The 21,578-nt window shown below is 42.5% G+C and overlaps 1 protein-coding gene across 1 annotated transcript in view; it reads right to left on the bottom strand.

Moving 5' to 3' along the window:
• The window catches only part of SLC13A4 (solute carrier family 13 member 4), a 46,243-nt gene extending 35,337 nt beyond the window's left edge, over positions 1–10,906 (bottom strand). The window contains exons 1-2 of the mRNA XM_044277472.1: positions 10,805–10,906; positions 8,305–8,433 (exon numbers count right to left, since the gene is read on the bottom strand). Coding sequence (XP_044133407.1) covers positions 8,305–8,433; positions 10,805–10,906 — 231 coding nt within the window. The remainder of the gene's footprint in view (positions 1–8,304; positions 8,434–10,804) is intronic.
• Positions 10,907–21,578: the final 10,672 nt, after the last annotated feature.

The raw sequence follows: 21,578 nt of genomic DNA on the forward strand, positions 1-21,578 counted from the left end.
ACTGCGAGCACCAGTGCCTTCTCAAACAGCTGATTGGCAGGGCTCCTGGGTGTCGGATCCCCACCGATCAGATACTGATGACCTATCCTGGCGATATGTTATTAGTATTAAAGTACAGCTGCAATCTTAATGCATGCTCTCAGTTGAATGCAATCTTGTGGACTGCAGCTATCAAAAATTAGTCGCGCTATGAAAAGTAACAGGGAGATTTATCAAAACTGGTGTAAAGTAGAACTGGCTTAGTTGCCAATAGCAACCAATCAGATTCTACCTCTCATTTTTCAGAGCTCCTTTGGAAAACCAAGCACCAGTATTAACTGGACATGAGATCTTAAAAATGACGAGTTGAAATCAAGAAATGGAAGGAAGTTTTTTTGTTTTTTAACATAAAGAGGAAAATGCATTTAAGTTAGGGTAGCCACTTGCTTCACCCCAAAAAGGAGGACATCGTAGATCACACCCCCAACCCCGCTAAGTCACGTCCCCAACACAGCTTAGCCATACCCCTCTCCCAGTAATGGTGCTTGGCAAAAGCAAACAAAAAAGATCAGTGACTGGGTGTGAGAGAAGCCTCAGTCCGTCTATGGCTGCAGCTCACACGCAGGCAGCACAATGCTTTTGTCTGAGTGGGGAGCCGCAAAAAAGGAGGGCATCCCAGCGTCCGTCAAGTTTTACGCCGGACCGAGGACAGGGTACCAGGAAACTGGACTGTCCGGCCTAAAACCGGATGTCTGGCCACCCTAATTTAAGTCTTCCCCATTGTAGCTATGTCTCTACTGCTGCTCATGTTTTTTCCCTTATATTTACTGATTTGAACAGTTTCGTGCAGTGTAGGTGTAACATCCCAGAGTTATGTTACTAAACTCTTTTTCCCCGCTACTATTGGTTGGTAACATGTGCCTTGTCATCTAATGTGATTTTACTTAATATCCCTCATAAATGTGCATGTTCTAAGCTTGTTACATATATTTGCTGTAATTTCCATGTACACCAGCAGGTGGGAGCAATGTTTGCAGGTCTCTAGTGTCAGTTTAGTGTTTCTAAACTGGAATAGTTAATTCCAGTTTAGCTCCCCCCTCTTTGAGAAGGTGTGGAATGTTCCCACATCCTGCCTCATGGGTGGAGAAGGAAGTTATAGTTAGTGTGCCAGCCACCCCGTCTAGGGGAAGGCTGTGCTGGTAGGAGCTCCCAGAAATAGAGATCCCAAGCCAGGCCTTTGTCTCAGTTGAGACCAGAGAGCATTCCCAGTCTGAGCCCTTCAGCCTCAGCTGGTTGACAAGCAAGCAGCCACCCCCAGTCCTCCAGGAAGAGCCATTCACTGTGAGCATAACTGTGAGTACATATCCAGAGACCAGGAGAAGCCAAATTCCTCCTCAGCTAGTCAGTCCCATACACAGCAGAAGATAGACAGAGCAGAAGATATAGATTCTTGCCACATATTGCAGAGCCATAAGCTGCCTCCAGTAAAGACAAGTTGAATTATATTTCAAGTCTGGATCTCATTTACTGCTACCAAATCCCTCCATTACTCCTACTAGCAACACTCATTTATTGCAAGTGAGCCAGTATCCAGGAGTCCAGCCGTACCCAGGTAGGAGACACCGTTGACACTATACCTACCACTACACAGAGACATTATACCACTCTGACATTCCTAACCTGGTACGTGAGTTGCAACACCTTAAAGGGCCCTGAGACTGTAACCTGTGCACGCTGCAATTGACGTCACAAACATAAAACTATAAACTTCTATACCCATATCCGGACCCGCTGCATAATTGGCGTCCGTGTAATCGTACCACGGTCTTGCTCATTGCACAGGCATATAGCAATAGTACCAAACTAAAAAATATTTAACAGTCAGTTTGATTCATTGCAGAAATAATGCCGCCATCTGGATCCTGCATAGTAGTGCTTACAGTGAAGTCAGACATAGAAACGTCTCCTATGTTTTCATATGTGTGTCCTATAGAGATATATACTGTATTAATACCATAAAGACCCTACATAACATATAGTGCACCTATAATACTGCTATGGTAGCCTTAATAATAGCACACATGACATTTCGTGGGTATATGATACATGGAATGTTCCAGTTCATGGATATTACGCTGCGGTTACTATATTTGTACATATATAGCTATACATAGTTAATCTTTTCCATAGAGCTATTTCATATAGGAAAGTTTTCACCCACTTTCCATGAATGATGCAAACCGTTGTCCTTGGAGAAGGTATAACGACGCCATTAATCATCCGTGGAGCAGTATATAGGGCAGGGAACGGAGGGAAAACCACAACTATCAGAAGTCAATGCTTGTTTGGGACCTTAGTAACCTTGGGGATATATTTGTCAACACTGCCACCTTTGTCCCACTGGGATAACCTCATTTACTTCCATCCCCTCCCTACAATACATAGTTATTTCTAATAAAAAACTTCTTATTCAGGTGGGCTGGAATCCCGTGGCCTGGAACTGAAAGGCTTCTTTGTTTTCTATGATCCTTCTGACGCCCCACTGAGGAAAAGAAAGTTCTGCAAACTAATGCAATGTTCTACCTTTCAGACCCAGCATGTTCTCCCTGTGTATATTACACTGATAATGGAGGTGGGGAGTAGTAGTCACTAAATCTATCACCCCACAATAATATTGTCAGGACTTGCTTTGGGGGCAAACTCAATCCTCTGCTAGCTAGGACTTGTCTGTAGGTGGCCAGGATCCAAGTACATTTTTGCAGCCAGTAATAACTCTGGTATTTAGCTGGTCCTTCAATACACATGTACAGTATTAAGATTGAGGGCTGCGTGTGGACTGCTGTACATTTTTGTGAGGCCCACCAATAGAAAAAGTCAGTGCTACCCCATATAACCAAAATGTGGTCCACAACTGTGATAGATAAAGAACACCCGCACATTGAAAGTGTATTTGGCTTTGGGGTTGTAAGGCCAGGATCAGGGACCAGCCACATGTGGAGTGCACTTTTCCTCAGACCACCAGCAGGTTCACCCGGCCTACGTCCAACCATTGGCTTAGTCACCACAGCTGCTTCCTGGTGCCACAGACTCCACAATCACCGTTGCCGTGTCCCAATTGCCTTGGTGGGAACTTGGGGAATATTAATGACTGACCCCGCGAGTACACACAGGTGGGTTAAGTTGTCCACAGATCACGTGCCCACACGGGTGAGCCAAGGCAACGGCAGCACTTTTACTGTTCCCTATGGCACTAATTCCCAGAGTGGAATCCCATAACCTGAGGTTATCATTATTCAAAGGGCTCTCAAATGGAATAGGAAAAAGTCTAGGGCTACTGGATGGCAGATTTAAAAGGATTTTGCAAAAGAACAATATTGATAACCTATCCTCAGCACAGCCATCCACATCAGATTGGTGGGAGTTCGACTCCCGACACCCCTGCCAATTAGCTATTTGAAAGGGCCTCAGTGTCTCCTCACAGCATTACAAGCACAGTGCTGTACATGGTCTTGCAGCTCCAGCCCATCCACTTGAATGGGACAGAGCTGCACTTAGGCCATGTGACAATGAATGCAATGTCACTGACCTAGGAAGTCAGCATCAGCGGAGCAGCCTCTTCAGACAGCTGATCAGTGAGCCGGTCTCTAACGATCTGATATTGATGACCTATCCTGAGGATAGGTCATCCATAGTGTCCCCAAGGAAAACCCCTTTAAGGCTACTTTCACACCTGCGTTAGGTGTGGATCCGTCTGGTATCTGCACAGACGGATCCGCACCTATAATGCAAACGCTTGTATCCATTCAGAACGGATCCGTCTTGACTTACATTGAAAGTCAATGGGGGAGGGATCCGTTTTCAATTGCACCATATTGTGTCAGTGAAAACGGATCCGTCCCTATTGACTTACATTGTAAGTCAGGACGGATCCATTTGGCTCCGCATAGTCAGGCGGACACCAAAACGCTGCAAGCAGCGTTTTGGTGTCCACATCCAGAGCGGAATGGAGGTGGAACGGAGCCAAACTGATGCATTCTGAACGGATCCTTATCCATTCAGAATGCATTGGGGCTGAACTGATCCATTTTAAATCGTTTGTGAGATCCCTGAAACAGATCTCACAAGCGGAATTCAAAACGCCAGTGTGAAAGTAGCCTTACATTTACCAGAACACAGCTCATTGTGCAGTAATATGCACAGTTTTGTTGGTACTATTTTAGGATACATATGATTTTTGGTTGCTCTATATTACACTTTTTGTAAGGCAAGGTAACAAAAAAAGAACTGTTTTGGCACCATTTGTATTTTATTTATATCCGATCATGTGCTCTTTTTATAGAGCAGGTTGTTACGGATGCGACAACACCAAATATGAATACTTTTTTTGGTTGTTTGTTTCAGTATTACATAACAAAGCATTTTTTTTTTAAATAGTTTTTTTTGTGTCTCCATATTCTGAGAGCCATAGTTTATTTTTATTTTTTGGGTGATTGTCTTAGAAAGGGTCTCATGTTTTGCAGGATGAGATGACGGTTTGATTGGTACTATTTTGGGATGTGTATGACTTTTTGATCACTTGGTATTACACTTGTAAGGTGACAAAAAATAGCTTTTTTGGCACAGTTTTTATTTCATTTCTTTTTTTAGCATTCACCTGAGGGGTTATATCATGTGCTATTTTTATACAGCAGGTCGTTACGGACGTGGCAATACCTAATATGTCTATTTTATTTATTTATTTAAGTTTTAAACAATAAAAACATTTTTTAAACAAAAAAATCATGTTTTAGTGTCTCCATATTCTGAGACAGTTTATTTTTTGGGCAATTATCATAGGTAAGATCTCATTTTTTGCGGGATAAAATGACGGTTTAATGGGTACTATTTTGGGGTGTGTATAACTTTTTGATCGCTTGGTATTACACTTGTGATGTAAGGTGACAAAAAATGGCTTTATTGTTTAAAACTTAAATAAATAAATAAAATAGACATATTAGGTATTGCCACGCCCGTAACGACCTGCTGTATAAAAATAGCATATTTATTTATTTAAGTTTTAAACAATAAAAACATTTTTTAAACAAAAAAATCATGTTTTAGTGTCTCCATATTCTGAGACAGTTTATTTTTTGGGCAATTATCATAGGTAAGATCTCATTTTTTGCGGGATAAAATGACGGTTTAATGGGTACTATTTTGGGGTGTGTATAACTTTTTGATCGCTTGGTATTACACTTGTGATGTAAGGTGACAAAAAATGGCTTTTTTGACAAAGTTTTTATTTTTATGTTCCCCTGAGGGGTTAGGTCATGTGATCTTTTAATAGACCTGGTTGTTACGGACACAGCGATACCTAATATGTCTACTTATTTAATTTTTTTCACTTTTGACACAATAAAAGCATTTGTGAAACAAAAAAAAACGTTTTAGTGTCACCATATTCTGAAAGCCATTTTTTTTTAATTTTTTGCCCGATTGTTTTATGTAGGGGCTAATTTTCGTCTGGTGGGATGAGGTGACGGTTGTATTGGTACAATTTGGGGGGGGGGGGGGGAATACACTTTTTTGATCACTTGCAACTTTTTGTGATGTAAGGTGACAACATTCTTTTTGTTTTAGCACAGATTTTATTTTATTTTTTATACGGCGTTCAGGTGAGGGGGTGGATCATGTGAAATTTTTATAGAGCTGGTCGTTACGGACACGACAATACCCAATGTCTGTTTTTCTTTTTTTTTCTATTTTATGTGTTTTATTTTGGGAAAGGGTCTTTTTTTTACTTGAAACTTTTTTAATTTTATAAAAAACTTTTTTTTTAAACTTTTTTTTTGTCCCATTTCAACTTCTGGGGTCCAAATCCCTCTGCAATGCATTACAATACATCATGTATTGTAATACATTGCATGTCAGCTTTTGTGCTGACAGCCTGCCTGTGAGACCCAGCCTAAGGGGCTGGATCTCACAGACTTCCGTAGAAGGCAAGCCCCAATGCCTATGGAAAGCATCGGGCTGCCTCCTCTGCCATCGGGTCCCTGTCACTGCAGCGCAGGGACCCGATGGAGATGCTGAGGGCACCTGTACCCCCTGCAAACCCTCTTGCATGCCGCTGTCAGCTTTGGCCATGGCATAGAATCAGATAACATGCCGGCATCTGTGTTTTCACCGATGCCCGCGTATGCAGCAGGGGCCCGGCTGTCAGTGACTGCTGGGTCCGTGCCGCTGATTGGGTGGGCGCATCTCCTGCACCCGCCCGATCAGCCTGCCATACATACATGCCGCTGGTCCTTAAGTCACGTCCATCAGCGCCGTACATGTACGGTAAAGGTCATCTACAGGTTAAAAGGCATTCTTTATTACATTGATATATATGGCGCTATTATTTATATGTGAAAACGTAAAATAATTCAGCAGATTGATTAAAAGTTAATGTGTGGAGAGTCATTATTTTCAGTCCCTTGGGCAGAGCGAGATGTATATATGGCCCTGACCAGGGTTGTATGTAGGCACAATATGGTTCCATTCATGGGTATAGCTATAGCCATAGTACTTGCTATGGAGCCCAGACGTGGGGGGCTGAATCAGATGCAAGAAGATTATACATTTTTGTGGGGAATAACAATATGGTGGCTTTTTGGTAAAATGTGGGTTTTTGGGTATATGATTCTATTATACATAACTTTAATTATTGCTATTTATTTTGCTGTTTTTCTTACACTACAGTAGGTGGTGGGGGCCCATCTTATTTTGCTATGGTGCCCTATGAATTATAGTTACGCCCCTGGGCCTCCATTATTTGGATCATACAGTGAAAGGGGTTTTCCATGAATACAAGATATTATCCCAGACTTTGATCTGGCTGTATATACATTGCTTAGATTGTGGGCCTCAGTTGCTCCGGCTGCAAATGTAGCTTTTGAAAAAACAACATTGCTGGTAATAAAGTAATATGGTTTATGACACTGTTTATACAGGGAATCCTGGCTGAGGTTACTCAGAGTTAGCTGGATTTAATCATCTCATCTGTGAAGCTGAAAATAGGAAGGAACAAGGCCAAAGACCTGGGATCGGGATCTGTCTTCTGTTAACAAAATGTAACCAAGAAGCAACCTAAAATATATAACATTCCCAGAATTCCATCACCATCAGGTCAACTGCGTTTGCTACTGGCCAGAATTGCATCCTAGTAATGTAGCCTTATTAAGATGGGGGTGTCATTTAAAGTACATCTTTCATGAGACAGGTGCCCTTAGATGTTAGACTACATCAGGTCCATGCGCTAGTAATTTTGGTAGGAGGTAGGAAGAGGGGGGGTCGATTATCAGTGGTCCTCTTCCTTCTATACTGCCAGTATGTCCATTTGAAGCCACCCCAGGATCGTGGACATACTACTTTGCTGTCCAGGGGACACGGGCAGTATCATTGTCTGTGTGCCCCGCTCAGCCAGATAGCCCAAGCTCCCTTGCGTTTCCCCTGATGAGCTTTATACTCATCTTTAAGTGAAACATGCATGTAGGGACTAGGCAGGAGAGGGCTCACTAGGGCGCATCAATTCCAGCGTTAGGTTCCTGATTGTGCCTGGTCACGGGGGTCCGTGATCAGGTCATCTAGGCCAATGTAGGTCCCTGTAGGACATCGTTAGGGCGAGCTAGCCTAGTATCCCTAACCCTGTGTTCGGCAACTGTTTTCAGCCTCTGTGTACGGACATCATCTAACACTGGTGAGGCAATCGTTGCACCAAGGAGCATTTCATTGGAGCGGTAGGACCACCTGGTTACACAACTTTTGGTGCCGCCGATCACCTTTTTCAATTTAAGTGTGTTCTGGCCACCCAGTGCCACAATTATCTGTGGGGTGACCTACCGTGCTTCTATATTGTATTATATGTGTACATTATCCAATTATCTTGAGGCCAATTTTTTCTAATTTTTGATTCATTAAAAGTTAAGTTTTATTTTGATCACTTATCTCAATTTGCCACCTAAAAGATGCCCATAAGTGGTTGACCTAGGAGGCAATATATGCACCCACTATACGGCAACATAGTGGGAGCAAAGTCTTCTTTGGTGTGCCTAGAGAATCTGCTGGTGGCTGCACATTTCTCCTGCAATGGCCTCTGTAGGAGAAATGTGGTACTTCATGATGACCATTCACATGAATTGGTGAACAACATGTATGCATGGTCAGTCCTCTAGTGTATGAGAGCCTCTCTATTTTAACTATATGGGGGACTAACCTTTATGACGACCATATGATGTTATTGCCTTAATGACACATGGCCTTCCCCTCATGGAGCATGTAGCAATATAACGTTTTAGTGTGACTAACCTCACTAGACTTCAACACGCCAAAAAGTGGAAAGAGGAAAGCAGGGACCAAGGCAGCAGCTCCAAGGGGAACAGCCTCCGACACCCAGTACACAGCAGTCACTATGAGGACGTAAGCACAGGAAGATTCCTATAAAGAGAGAAGAAGGATGGTCATACGGAGAAGTAAAAAGAAATAATTACATATAGGTTAAAATCAGTTTCTCCTCAACGATTTCCTTACTATCTCTTCTACATGGTATATAACTAGTTAATAATGACATTTGGTTTTTGGACAGCCATAGACAGGGAGATCGTAATTCCCACCAGTGGCTGGTGGAACATACCCATCCCAAATCTGCCTGAAAGACATTCTTTCGGTCTTGATCTCCTGGATACATGATCTATCTCTCACTCAGCCATGATATTGGGCCATAAAAGAGGGCCATGTATGGTCAGCTGAAATGGTACCTTTAATTAACATAAGCTCAGCTCCCTGCGCCATCTAAACATAGTTGGTATTCACAGGTAGATAGTCAGAAAGGGGTGACCTAAAATATTTTGGCTACTGGTGGTCAGGGTTGGATCAAGGTCTGTGGAGACAATTGGACAAAATGCTGTATATTTGCTTTTCTTCTCCTTGCTGTAAATTTCTTGGTGTCCTGATAAGGTAGGGCCTAGACATAGACCTTCCTGGACCTTTCTAGCAATAATGCACCATTCAGACAGCTTCTCTATAATTTGCACCTCCGTGTCATAGATCACAATGTCTGTAGTGTCCATTAAGTGAGTCACACATGACCATTATTTTGCCAGAACGATGTAAAACACAGCAAGCCAAAGTGTCCAAAATAGAGCTGGCCACAGTGCCTGATATCAGACCTAGTCCAATCATCCACCATAACAGTGAGAGCCACCTTGTTCCCATCGTAGTGTTATCCACAATACCCCCATATCAGTGTAAGTTACAGTGCCATCCACAATACCCAATCTGAGTGTAAGTTACAGTGCCATCCACAATACCCAATCTGAATGTAAGTTACAGTGCCACCCACAATATCCAATCTGAGTGTAACTTACAGTGCCATCCAGAATACCCCCATATCAGTGTAAGTTACAGTGCCATCCACAATACCCAATCTGAGTGTAAGTTACAGTGCCATCCACAATACCCAATCTGAGTGTAAGTTACAGTGCCATCCACAATACCCAATCTGAATGTAAGTTACAGTGCCACTCACAATATCCAATCTGAGTGTAACTTACAGTGCCATCCAGAATACCCCCATATCAGTGTAAGTTACAGTGCCATCCACAATACCCCCATATCAGTGTAAGTTACAGTGCCATCCACAATATCCCAATCTTAGTGTAAGTTACAGTGACATTCAGAATATCCCCATATCAGTGTAATTTATAGTGCCATCCACAATACCCCCATATCAGCGTAAGTTACGGTACCATCCAGATTATCCCCATATCAGTGTAAGTTACGGTACCATCCAGATTATCCCCATATCAGTGTAAATTACGGTACCATCCAGATTATCCCCATATCAGTGTAAGTTACAGTGCCATCCACAATACACCAATATCAGTGTAAGAGTACTTTCACACATTTGCGGCAGAGGATTCCAGCGCGCAGATCCGGCAAAACGTATGCAAAGTGATGGCATTTATCAGACGGCTCCGGATGCAGATCCGTCTGACAAATGCATTGAAATGCCGTATCCGTCTCTCCGGTGTCATCTGGAAAAACAGATCCATATAAAAAAAATTGCATTTTTTTATTGGTCTGCGCATGCACAGACAGGAAAGCCGGATCCGTTTTGTCGGAACACTTAATGCCGGATCCGGCATTAATTCACTTCAATGTAAATTAATGCTGGCATTCCGGCAGGTATTCAGTCTTTTTGGATGGAGATAAAACCGGTATTTTCTCCGTCCTGAAATGGCAAAAAAAACGGAACTGAAGACATCCAGATGCATCCTGAACGGATTGCTCTCCATTCAGGATGCATGGGGATGAAACTGATCAGTTATTTTCCGGTATTCAGCCCCTAGGATGGAACTCCTCCTCCGCTGGAAAAGAATAACGCTAGCGTGAAAGTACCCTAAGTCACAGTGCCATCCTCAATACACCAATATCAGTGCAAGTTAGTACCATCCATAGCATTCCAAGATCAGGGTCAACCACAGTGCCCCCATTACATTGTTCGCCACTCTGTCCAGTGATACAGCCAGTGACAACATCATAATTACCCTGTCACCCATACTGTCCCTATTACACTGCTATTCCTTCACAGTGTCTGCTTCATAACACAGCCAGCCATATATATAAGCCCCAGAACAGTGCCAGCCAGTCATGCTTACTCTTGGTTAAGTATATCCCCTAAAATCAGCTGTGGTTTGCGGGTGACCATCATGGAATCCAATGCACAAAACCCTAGTACCAAAAAATATACAAAGTAAAGGTATTTAATAACAATATAGTGATATTGTTGGTGAGTGATGATACTTACACTGCTGGGGTGCAGCAGGGGGAGGGGGAGCAGCAGCAGGGGGATGGAGATGATCAGGACCAGGTTCTTGGATCGCATAACTTGGGTCCACACTGCTGCCATTCCGTCCGATTTGGTGGTCACAGAACAGTCCCCTCTCCAGACTCTTGTAATTTTACCGGAGGTCGGATTTATTCCTAAGTCTCACTCTTTCAGAAACCCTGTGACGTTCATTAATCCTTTGCTGAGTTCTCCCCCACAAACTCTGTGACCTAGGCGCCACTTGTTAGCATTTTGTTAGTTAAAGACATCGCCAAGGTTACTATTCTTAGGGATTATAGATCCATAATCCTAAATTAACTGTTCTCTTAATGTATGGAATGGAACGCGGGCTTTGGTGATATGGTCTTTAAGGTTTACAGCTTTATAGCTGATTCAGCTTATTACGGTACATTATCACATATAATGAGTTTCTATTTTATTAAATTTAAAAATGAAAAACCTGAAAAAAAAATCAAAATACAAAACAAAAAATGAGCAAAAAATGGAAAACCTAAAAAAAACTAAGAATATTATAAAAAAAAAGCACATTGGTTTGGGGCCCATTAGTGAAGGTGGCGGGTACATTGACCCTAATCTGTATACACCCTTCTGTGGCCATTGAGGTTTTCTTGTATTTTTCCCCCCAATGATTTCAATAAACTGTAAATTATCGCTTTAAAATCACCTCAACAAGTTGAATAGTTCCTGTTGTTGTTTGATTTTGAGATATTTAATGTATTTTAAAATATATATATATATATATATATATATTTTTTTTTTTTTTATGTGTTATTTAAAAAATTCTACAGGTCGTTTTTGGAAACTGACAGCATCTCCACTCCGCTGTCAGTCATGTGACTTAGCTTGACTCTAACAGTGAGCTCCCATGATGCACTGCTTTTTGGTAACAGGCTATATTCACATAAGTCATGTAGGCTGTGTTCATAAAAAGAGGCACAACGCTCTACCAGATCCTTCCTATGAGGCTACATGCACACGACCGTGCGTTTTTTTTTTGTGGTCCGCAAACCGCGGATCCACAAAAAACGGAAGCCGCCCGAGTGCCTTCCGCAATTTGCGGAACGGAACGGGCGGCCATTGATATAACTGCCTATTCTTCTCTGTTTTGCGGACAAGAATAGGACATGTTATTTTTTTTTTTTGCGGGGCCGCGGAACGGAGCAACGGATTCGGACAGCACACAGAGTGCTGTCCGCATCTTTTGCGGCCCCATTGAAGTGAATTGGTCCGCATCTGAGCCGCCAAAACGGCGGCTCGGATGCGGACCCAAACAAGGGCCGTGTGCATAAGGCCTAACAGATACAACCGGCACCTGTTTTTGTATTTTGGCATGATATCCATCATTTTCGCAGGAGAAATATCTTCATGAGCCAAGCGTAAACTAATGGAATTGGAAATGAGCTTTTACTGGACATTGGGTTGTAGATAGGGGTGATGGAGCTCTAAAACAATAATTAAAGGGTACCGTTTCCTTTGAACATGGTGTCTGATCGGCAAGCAGCATGTTATAGAGCAGAAGAAGCTGAGCAGATTGATATATGGTTTCTTTTGGGAAAAGATTTAATGGGGTTATGCCATCATAGATGTAAAAAATTAAACAGACATTATATAGTACAGGACAATACCTTTCTAACAAAGCCTGAACCAGCCCTGTACCTCACATGGATCCAGAGATCTCCTCATTCACTGCTCCAATTGCTCTGCTAGATTATCTTCAGCCTGGTGTGTCCTTTCTGCTGCAGCTCTCTCCCTGTAACTGCCTAAGCTTCTCACAGAACATATGGCTGGTGGCAGTTGAAGAGTAAGGTTTCATTCACACGTCCGTGGTGTATTGCGGATCCGCAATACACCCGGCCGGCACCCCCATAGAAATGCCTATTCTTGTCTGCAATTGCGGACAAGATTAGGACATGTTCTATTTTTTTCCAGACCCGCGGACCGGAAGATCGGGGGAGCGCTCTGAAAATGCAGATGCGGACAGCACACTGTGTGCTATCCGCATTGATTCCTGCCCCATAGAAAATGAATGGGTCCGTACCCGTTCAGCAATTTGCAGAACGGATACAGACCCATTCTACGGACGTGAGAATGGACCCTTAAACTGTGCATGTTTGACCAGTTCAGTGAGATGGACAAAAAATAAGGAAAAGAACAACAGCAGGTGGTGCTAAAAATACATTTTATTGAATAGCTGGCAGGGGTGCACCACCAATGAGGCCAGGTGAGGTGATCACCTCAGGCAGCACCAGGAAGGGGCAAGAGGGGGGCAGCAGAAGGGCTATGGGCAATGAACGGTTTCATTGTGGCAAAGGGGTTAGGTTAAGAAATTGGCATGGGGGGGAGGCGCCATTTCAGTTTTTCGCCTCCTCAAGCGGCAGAAAAGCTAGGCGCACCCCTGATGGCTAGTTATACTTAGTTTTTAATTACATGCAATTACAAAAGTATTCAAGTGCTGGTTTGACACATTTAAAATATGTTTTCTGACACAACCTCTTTATAAAACTTGTAATTTATACATTTTTATTATCTGCTCATTCTGTGCTTAGGTGTCTAGTGGCTGGTCCTTGTGATTTGTTGTATTCGAGTGTGCATACAGAGACATAGGTCCCAACCATCCCCGATCCAACGGGACAGTCCCAATTTTTCACTGCTGTCACGCATGGTTGCCTGCATATCCCACTATGCCTACCTCTCTCTATACAGTTGAAACCAGAAGGTTACATCCACTATATAAAAAGACACATATGCATGTTTTTCTCAATATCGAACCTTAAATTTATAATAAACCTTTCCTGTTTTTGGTCAATTAGGATTACCATAATTATTATTATTTGCCAAATACCAGAATAATGAGAGAGAGAATGTTTTAAGGCATTTTATTACTTTCTGCAAAGTCAAAAGTTTACATACATTTCATTAATATTTGGTACCATTGCCCTTAAACTGTATGACTTGGGTCAAACGTTTTGGATATCTCTCAAGCTATTGATAGAGATGTGTAAATTTTATTCTATATTTTGTATCTCTAGGACTGTAATTAGTTAACTTTTTCTCCTTACAAGTGCCTCCCACCCCCCTTTTTGTTTTAAGACTGGAGAAGAGAGGGGGAGGGGCAAAGAGCTGTGCTGTGGGCAGTGTCTGTTTTCTCACCTTTGTGCAGGTGTCCCAAGGGAGGTGCATAGACTGTGGAGGAATGCATAAGCCAATTATATGGCTTGATGATATATACATATTATTCACTGCCTATAGAGAAGCACCTCCTTGAAGTGTCACACATGACGTATGCAGTATTCTTGTTAGAATAGATGCCATTAGAACATGGCGTCTAATTGATGTTTACATTAGTTCACATTCCAACGTGGTGCACAATGCGCAGATGTTAGTGTTATCTCTGTTTCTCTTATCTCTTTTTCCCCTTTGACCAATAAAAAAATGTATAAGCCTCAGAGAGGACTGCCCTCTTCTGAAGATGTATATAACGTTTACTTTTTGTAATAAAAAATAGAGATTGCTTTGACCAGCGTCTGTGTCCAGTCTCTCAACCACGCGTGGATATTAACCCCTGGGGGGAACATTGATTTGGAGCAACAGAGTGCATCTCAAATGCTCTAATTTAGGGCGACTTTAACACTATCAAGCTTCTCACAATAGTTGGTCGGAATCTGGGTCCATTCCTTCTGACAAAACTGGTGTAACTGAGCCATGTTTGTTAGTCACCTTGCTCGCACCTGCCTTTTCAGCTTTGCCCATACATTTTCAATAGGATTGAGATCAGGGCTTTGTGATGGCCACTCCAAAACATTGACTTTGTTATCCTTAAGCCACTTTGTAACCAGTTTAGCAGTATGATTCAGGTCATTGTCCATTTAGAAGACCCATTTCCGCCCAAACTTTAACTTCCTGGCTGATGTCTTGAGATGTTGCTTCAGTATTTCCACATGCAGGTGAAACTCGGAAAATTAGAATATAATGCAAAGTTCATTTATTTCAGTAATGCAACTTAAAAGGTGAAACTAACATATGAGAGACTCATTACATGCAAAGCCAGATATTTCCAGCCTTTATTTGTAATTTGGATGATTATGGCTCACAGATTATGAAACCCCAAAGTCACAATTTTTAGGTACCCTTTGCTCAGGAGGTATGGATTAATTAGCTGACTAGAATTTTCACAAAATTCGAATTTTAAGCTGCATTAATGCAATTCCTTTCAATTTGCATTGCTGAAATAAATGGACTTTTGCATGAAATTGAAATTTTTCGAGTGTCATCTGTAATCTTCTTTCCTCATGATGCCATTTATATTGTGAAGGGCACCAGTCGCTCCTGCAGCAAAACAACATCACAAGTTGGGATGGTGTTCTTAGGCTTCCAAGCTTCTCCCTTTTCCCCCAAACATAACGATGGTCATTATGGCCAAAAAGTTCAATTTTAGTTTCATCAGACCACAGGACATGTCTCCAAAAATGTAGGTCTTTGTTCTTGTGTGCATTTACAAACATTAATGTGTTTTTTTTTTATGTTTCTTTTGGAGTAATGGCTTCTTCCTGGCAGAGTGGCCTTTCAGCCCATGTTGATACAGCACTCGTTTCACTGTGGATATTGACACAATCTTACCAACTTCCGCCATCATCTTCACAAGGTCTTTTGCTTTTGTTCTTGGGTTGATATGCACATGGCGGACCAAAGCACGCTCATCTCTAGGACACAGAACCCGTCTCCTTCCTGAGCGGTATGATGGCTGGACAGTCCCATCTTGTTTATACTTACGTATAATTGTTTGTACAGATGAACGAGGCACCTTTAGGTATTTTGAAATTGCACCCAAGGTTAAAAAGTCCACAATTCTCTTCCTGATATCTTGGCTGATTTCTTTAGACTTTCCCATGATGCTACACAAAGAAGCAGTGTGTTTCTGGTCTGCATTTAAATACATCCACAGGTGTGTCGCTAATTAACTCAGATGTTGCAAACAAACCTAACAGAAGCTTCCAAACCCATGACGTCATCATATGGGCAGTCCAGAATTTTTTTTAAAGGCATAGTAATCTTAGTGTATGTAAACTTTTGACATTGCAGAAAGTAATAAAAATGCCTTAAAACATTCTCTCTCTTTTATTATTCTGGCATTTGACAAACAATAATAATTATGGTAATCCTTATTGACCAAAAACAGGAAAGGTTTATTCTGATTTCATGTCAGATATTGAGAAAAACATGTATGTGTCTTTTTATATAGTGTATGTAGAATTCTGGTTTCAACTGTATATAGGTTGTAAGAGTGTGCTGCTAATAGATGATAACAGCAATTAGCAAGAGTTGAAGGACCTGTGATGAAGTCACCATCATGTAATCAGTGCAGGATGGGCGAAGTTCAGCAGTGGAGAGAAGTGGTAATAAAGGACCTGTGATTACATCACCATCATGTGATCAGTGGAGGTAGGGGTGATGTCCGCCTTTGTTTAGGTTATTAAAGTGGCTCCCTTACTGCCAGCACACACAGTAATAATGAGAACTGTGTGTGCCCAGGCCATAATAGTTGTGTAGTACCCCAGAGTGGGCACTACCATTCCTACGACCTGCTACTGTCTCTAATGCCTAAACAATGTTAAAGTGCTATGTAACTGTTATGTATCGTATTTCATGCACTGTGCCTTGTTTACCAGCAGGTGGCAGTGTCTCTGGCAGTGAGCTATAGGTAGAATGGAACTAACTATTCTCCCTCCTTGGAGGAGTAAACTCACTCAGATCTTCCAAGGGGAGGAGTGTCTTGCCTGTTGAGAGTAAATTGAAACTGGGTTTTGGTCCTAGCCAGAGGCTAGAGAAGTAGTGCAGTGCAGTCCTGGCCTAAAAAAACGACAGAGAGCAGAGCAGGCAATCTGCAGCCAAAAGCAAAAAACAATGCGACAGCACTTTGCAAACACAAATAATAAAGTAAATACATTCATGCCATATTCACTATAGAAAATGTAAAATGCTAATACTGTGTTATAAATGTGAGATTCTTGGCAAATACATTTTGTACAAAATTATTTGTGCCCGTCTGCCGGCGTCAAGGCAATCTCATTAAGACCGTAACCTCTCAGAGGTACCCTGAACAGGTATAATATAATGTGGGCCTGTCATGCATGTGGAACCTGCATTCCCTGAATGTAATGGAGGCCGGTATGGCACCAGTAAATTGTGGTATTTAGTGTTAGGTTCCCGTCTTAATGAGATTGCCTTGACACCGGCAGACGGGCACAAATTTGTCACCACCAGATCTTTGAGAAGTTCTGTTAGACGTTCTTCAGTACCTTCTGCATGATCTTTTTTTGTTTTGCTTTTGTTTTGACATCTCTCCTCCCTCTCCCAGCTGTCATCTATTAGCAGTGATTGCCTCCCTATATATCTCCTCCCAATACTGCCTTACCTTGCGGTTTATACAACTTCCTGGAGTGTGCTGATGCTAGAAGCTGTTACTGCTGCATCCACAAGATAAGTCTATTTCTTTACTTCTGTTTTCCTGTGGGCTTGATCCTAGGTGACCCTGACTCCCTCTGTATTAAGTGTAGGGAGCCGGTGGTCGTGTCCCCTCACTATAATAGGGTGTTCAGGTGTCATACAGTCGAGGAACGAGGGTATGCAATTTTCTACCATTGAGATTTTTGCATAGGCTGAGCAGTAAGGGAGAGAGCTAGGGCTGTTACAGGGCTTACCCTTTTCTTCCTTAGTTTTGGATCAAGTCAGTCGGATCTTCATTTGTGTCTTCTAGTTTTCTGTAACACCATCCGTGACAAAATTATTTTGTACAAAATGTATTTGCCAAGAATCTCACATTTGTAATGCAGCATTAGCATTTTACATTTTCTATAGTGAGTATGGCACAATTGTATTTACTTTATTATTTGTGTTTGCAGAATGCTGTTGCATTGTTTGTTTTTTTGCTTTTAGCCATGGCAAAGTGCACCTGCAAACTGGTATGTGCTGACTGACCCCCAATTTTATTTTATTTGCAATCTGCAGCCAGAGTCAAGTCAGCCCTAACCCAGGGGTTGTAAGAGTTGCAACTAAGACCCGAAAGTCTACCAAAGTGTGGTCAGAAGCCCATCGGCACTGAGCCTGCTATCAGTGGCATGTAGTCCAGATGAAAGAGGCCCCTCACAAAATACTAGACAAGAGGGAGAGTTCAGCACAGCGGTAATGGAGGAAAGAACACAGTTTACCCTCCAGTGCACCCTAAAACCTGCTGGAGCCAAGAGCTACTGTGATTCTGTATGAGCTGCTACCCATTTATGACAGTATCGAGTAAATCAATTCAACTTGTATCAGAGTCTGGATCTTATTCATTTCAGTTCCTACCAATTATGAACTTTCTGTATAGCCACTACGTGGCCTGACCTCAGAGTGCCAGATCCAGGTAGGAGCACCATGACACCACCCTTACCCATACCACTGCTCGGCATCCTAACCCTGGAACTAGTAGAGCCTCTGGGGAGGGGCTGCAGATGTCTGTCATCCATTAAGGCCCAGGCCTCATTCTCTGGCCATGCTCTCTCTAGGTGGCCGATGCAGTGACATTGCCTGCTGGACTGAGTAGATGAGCGCACGGACCGAGGATCATCCCATTTAGGTGTAATTACCTCACTTCACGGCACCTGCTGGTGAGAGTGGGATATACTCCGCTCATTGGGGGAACAGGTCTAGGTGACTATTACAAAATTTTATTTTATTTTCATAGCTGAGGGTCTTCACTTATATTAGGGGGGTACTACTGTGTGGGGGCATTAAGGAAAAGCACTGCTGTGAGGAAGTATTAAGGAGGCAAAACTACTGAGTTAGTAGGGAGTTTTTGGCAAGTGTCTTGATTGACTGTGGGAGGTGGGTTGCGGGGAAGTTGCTCTGGAGGGGGTGAGGCATTCAAAAATTTGCTGTGGGGCTGCAACCACACAATTTGTGTTGGAAGACACTTATTAGTGATGTCAGAAAAGCATCCAATTTCATGTAAGTGATGCTCCAAGCACTACGGGGAAAGCTAGGTGGAGACGTTAGGGGACGCTGAAGTAGCCATTTTCCTGAAACCGAGGTTTAGGGTCCATTCACACGTCCGCAAAATGGATCCGCATCCGTTCCGCAATTTTGCGGAACGGGTGCAGACCTATTCATTTTCAATGGGGCCGGAATGTGCTGACCGCATCCACGTTTGCGGATCCGCACTTCCGCATCCGTGCTTCCGTTTCCGCAAAAAAAATAGAACATGTCCTATTCTTGTCCGCAATTGCGGACAAGAACAGGCATATTCTATTAGTGCCGGCAATGTGCGGTCCGCAAAATGCGGAACGCACATTGCCGCTTTCCGTGTTTTGCGGATCCGTGGCTCCGTGTATCCGCAAAACACATTGCGGACGTGTGAATGGACCCTTAGTGTCTGATCTGGAGGGTAACCTGGTATCATGTATTTATTACAGCCTAAAACAGCATAACTACCTTGTGAGGAAACAAGGGGGGCAGTCAACTGTGTGGGGGCACTAAATGAGAAATTCTTCTCTAAAAGGTGTGAAACTAAAAGGTGTATTCAACTGTAAGGGGGCACTAAAGGGGGCATTTCATGTAAGGGGGCAGAAAAGGGGAAAAACATTTTTTGCACAGCTTACCCTGAATTTGAGTAATCCAGACACTCCTGTAATGTGAAGGAAAAGGCAGCAGAGATAAATCCCCTGGATCTGGGGTCATGAGAGGCTTCAGTAACAAATTTTCAATGTGTCCAGCGCTTTAGAATTTAGGTTAAAGCGTAACTTTTATTTACATGATTAAAAGAACTACCTGGTGTCCTTGGGGGGACCCGCTTCATGCAGACCGCGCTTCAAAAGTGTTGTCCAACCCTCTCTCACTCAAAAAAACAACAAACAAAAAAACTAGTGAGCAGAGAGAAAATGTGTAAAAAAACAAAAAATAAATAATAAAAAACAAAACAAAACACACACTTTGAAAGCCCCTCTGTTCTACCGCCAAGGCTCCCATCCTCGCTGCTTCTGACACATGACTGCAGATTATCATCACTTCTTGTCCTCCATGGCACTCTCATGATGAAAGGGCAGCAATTAAGGCGCCCGAAAACGCGTCACTGTGAGTTGCATATATTTTTTTCTACCTTCATGATGTCTGGTTTTTAATCCGAAGCTAATAAATATTACGGTACCTTTTTATGAGAAGCTGGAATCAAATTTTCTTTTGGAGTTTTTACGTGTCGAGGTCAAGCTATATTCTGTGTCTCCTCGTGTTTGCACAGGTGAGCGCTGCAGTTTTTTTAATCTACTGTGTGCAAACTTGAGGGGTGCGCTGGTATTGATGGGCTCGCAAATGGCGAGTGAGTTTTGCCTTTTCCCAGTGTTTGCCCTTTACGGGAACCATTTGCTAGTCAAGTGCAGTCGCTGTTATCAACCATTTCAGAGAGGTTGACTATTGTGTGCTTCACTAGGGTTACTCAACGGAAGAGCAGATAGAACCCTGTCAATATGGTCACTATGTTATCTCACATGTGGTAGTTTCCCACACTGGGCTGCCATTCAGAAAATTTGGACTAAATGTTACTAATAATATTTCAGGAGATCAAAGTTTACATTTATAGGAGCTTTTCTGCTGTGATTTTCAGGGACACTAAAATGCAGTGTGTATTGCTATTAGATTTTCAGACTACACCCACTAGGGAAGGGGAAGGGGGGTGTTCTACACTTATGTATTTTGTATTATGATTCTATATCTGTCTATACGGTCGATAAAGAGGAAACAAAATTTTAGACCATACAATAAATTCTGTAAAAACATTATATAAGGGACTTTTTCATACTATCTTTATAGTTCTTGTCTGATTTGGGGCACATGCATCATAGGTGTATGCTAGCAAGATGGTTCTCTTCCTTGGGAGATACCTCTTTGCATATTCCTTTCCCATTGAGCATAAGTCTCCATACCATGGAGCACTTCCAGCAAGTGTCCATACAGGGCTAGTCTCTTTAAGGAGAGCCAGTACCTTACCTAAGGCTACTTTCACACCTGCGTTAGGTGCGGATCCGTCTGGTATATGCACAGACGGATCCGCACCTATAATGCAAACGTTTGTATCCGTTCAGAACGGATCCGTTTGCATTATTCTTTTTAAAAAAAGTCTAAGTCAAAACGGATCCGTCCTGACTTACATTGAAAGTCAATGGGGGACAGATTTGTTTTCAATTGCACCATATTGGTCAGTGAAAATGTATCCGTCCCTATTGACTTACATTGTAAGTCAGGACGGATCTGTTTGGCTCCGCATCACCAGGCGGACATCAAAACGCTGCAAGCAGCATTTTAGTGTGCGGATCCAGAGCGAAATGGAGGCGGAACGCAGCCAAACTGATGCATTCTGAACAGATCCTTATCCATTCAGAATGCATTGGGACTTAACTGATCCGTTTTGAACCGTTTGTGAGAGCCCTGAAACGGATGTCACAAACGGAATTCAAAACGCCAGTGTGAAAGTAGCCTAAGTATGATGGGTGTAAAAGGAACCCCCTAATCACACCTTCACCGTTTCTTCCATTGGATTTCAAATAGTTCAGCAAGTTAATGCTCCCCTATGCACATCTACACATTTACATATAAACACAGCCAATGATGGAAAAACACTGATAGCAAGAGAAGATGGCAACTATGGCTTTAATCATATTTATTTATAGAATAAACAATGAAGAATGAGGCCAGGGCCACACAAGAC

Source organism: Bufo gargarizans, chromosome 2, assembly GCF_014858855.1.
Source record: "Bufo gargarizans isolate SCDJY-AF-19 chromosome 2, ASM1485885v1, whole genome shotgun sequence".
NCBI lineage: Eukaryota > Metazoa > Chordata > Amphibia > Anura > Bufonidae > Bufo > Bufo gargarizans.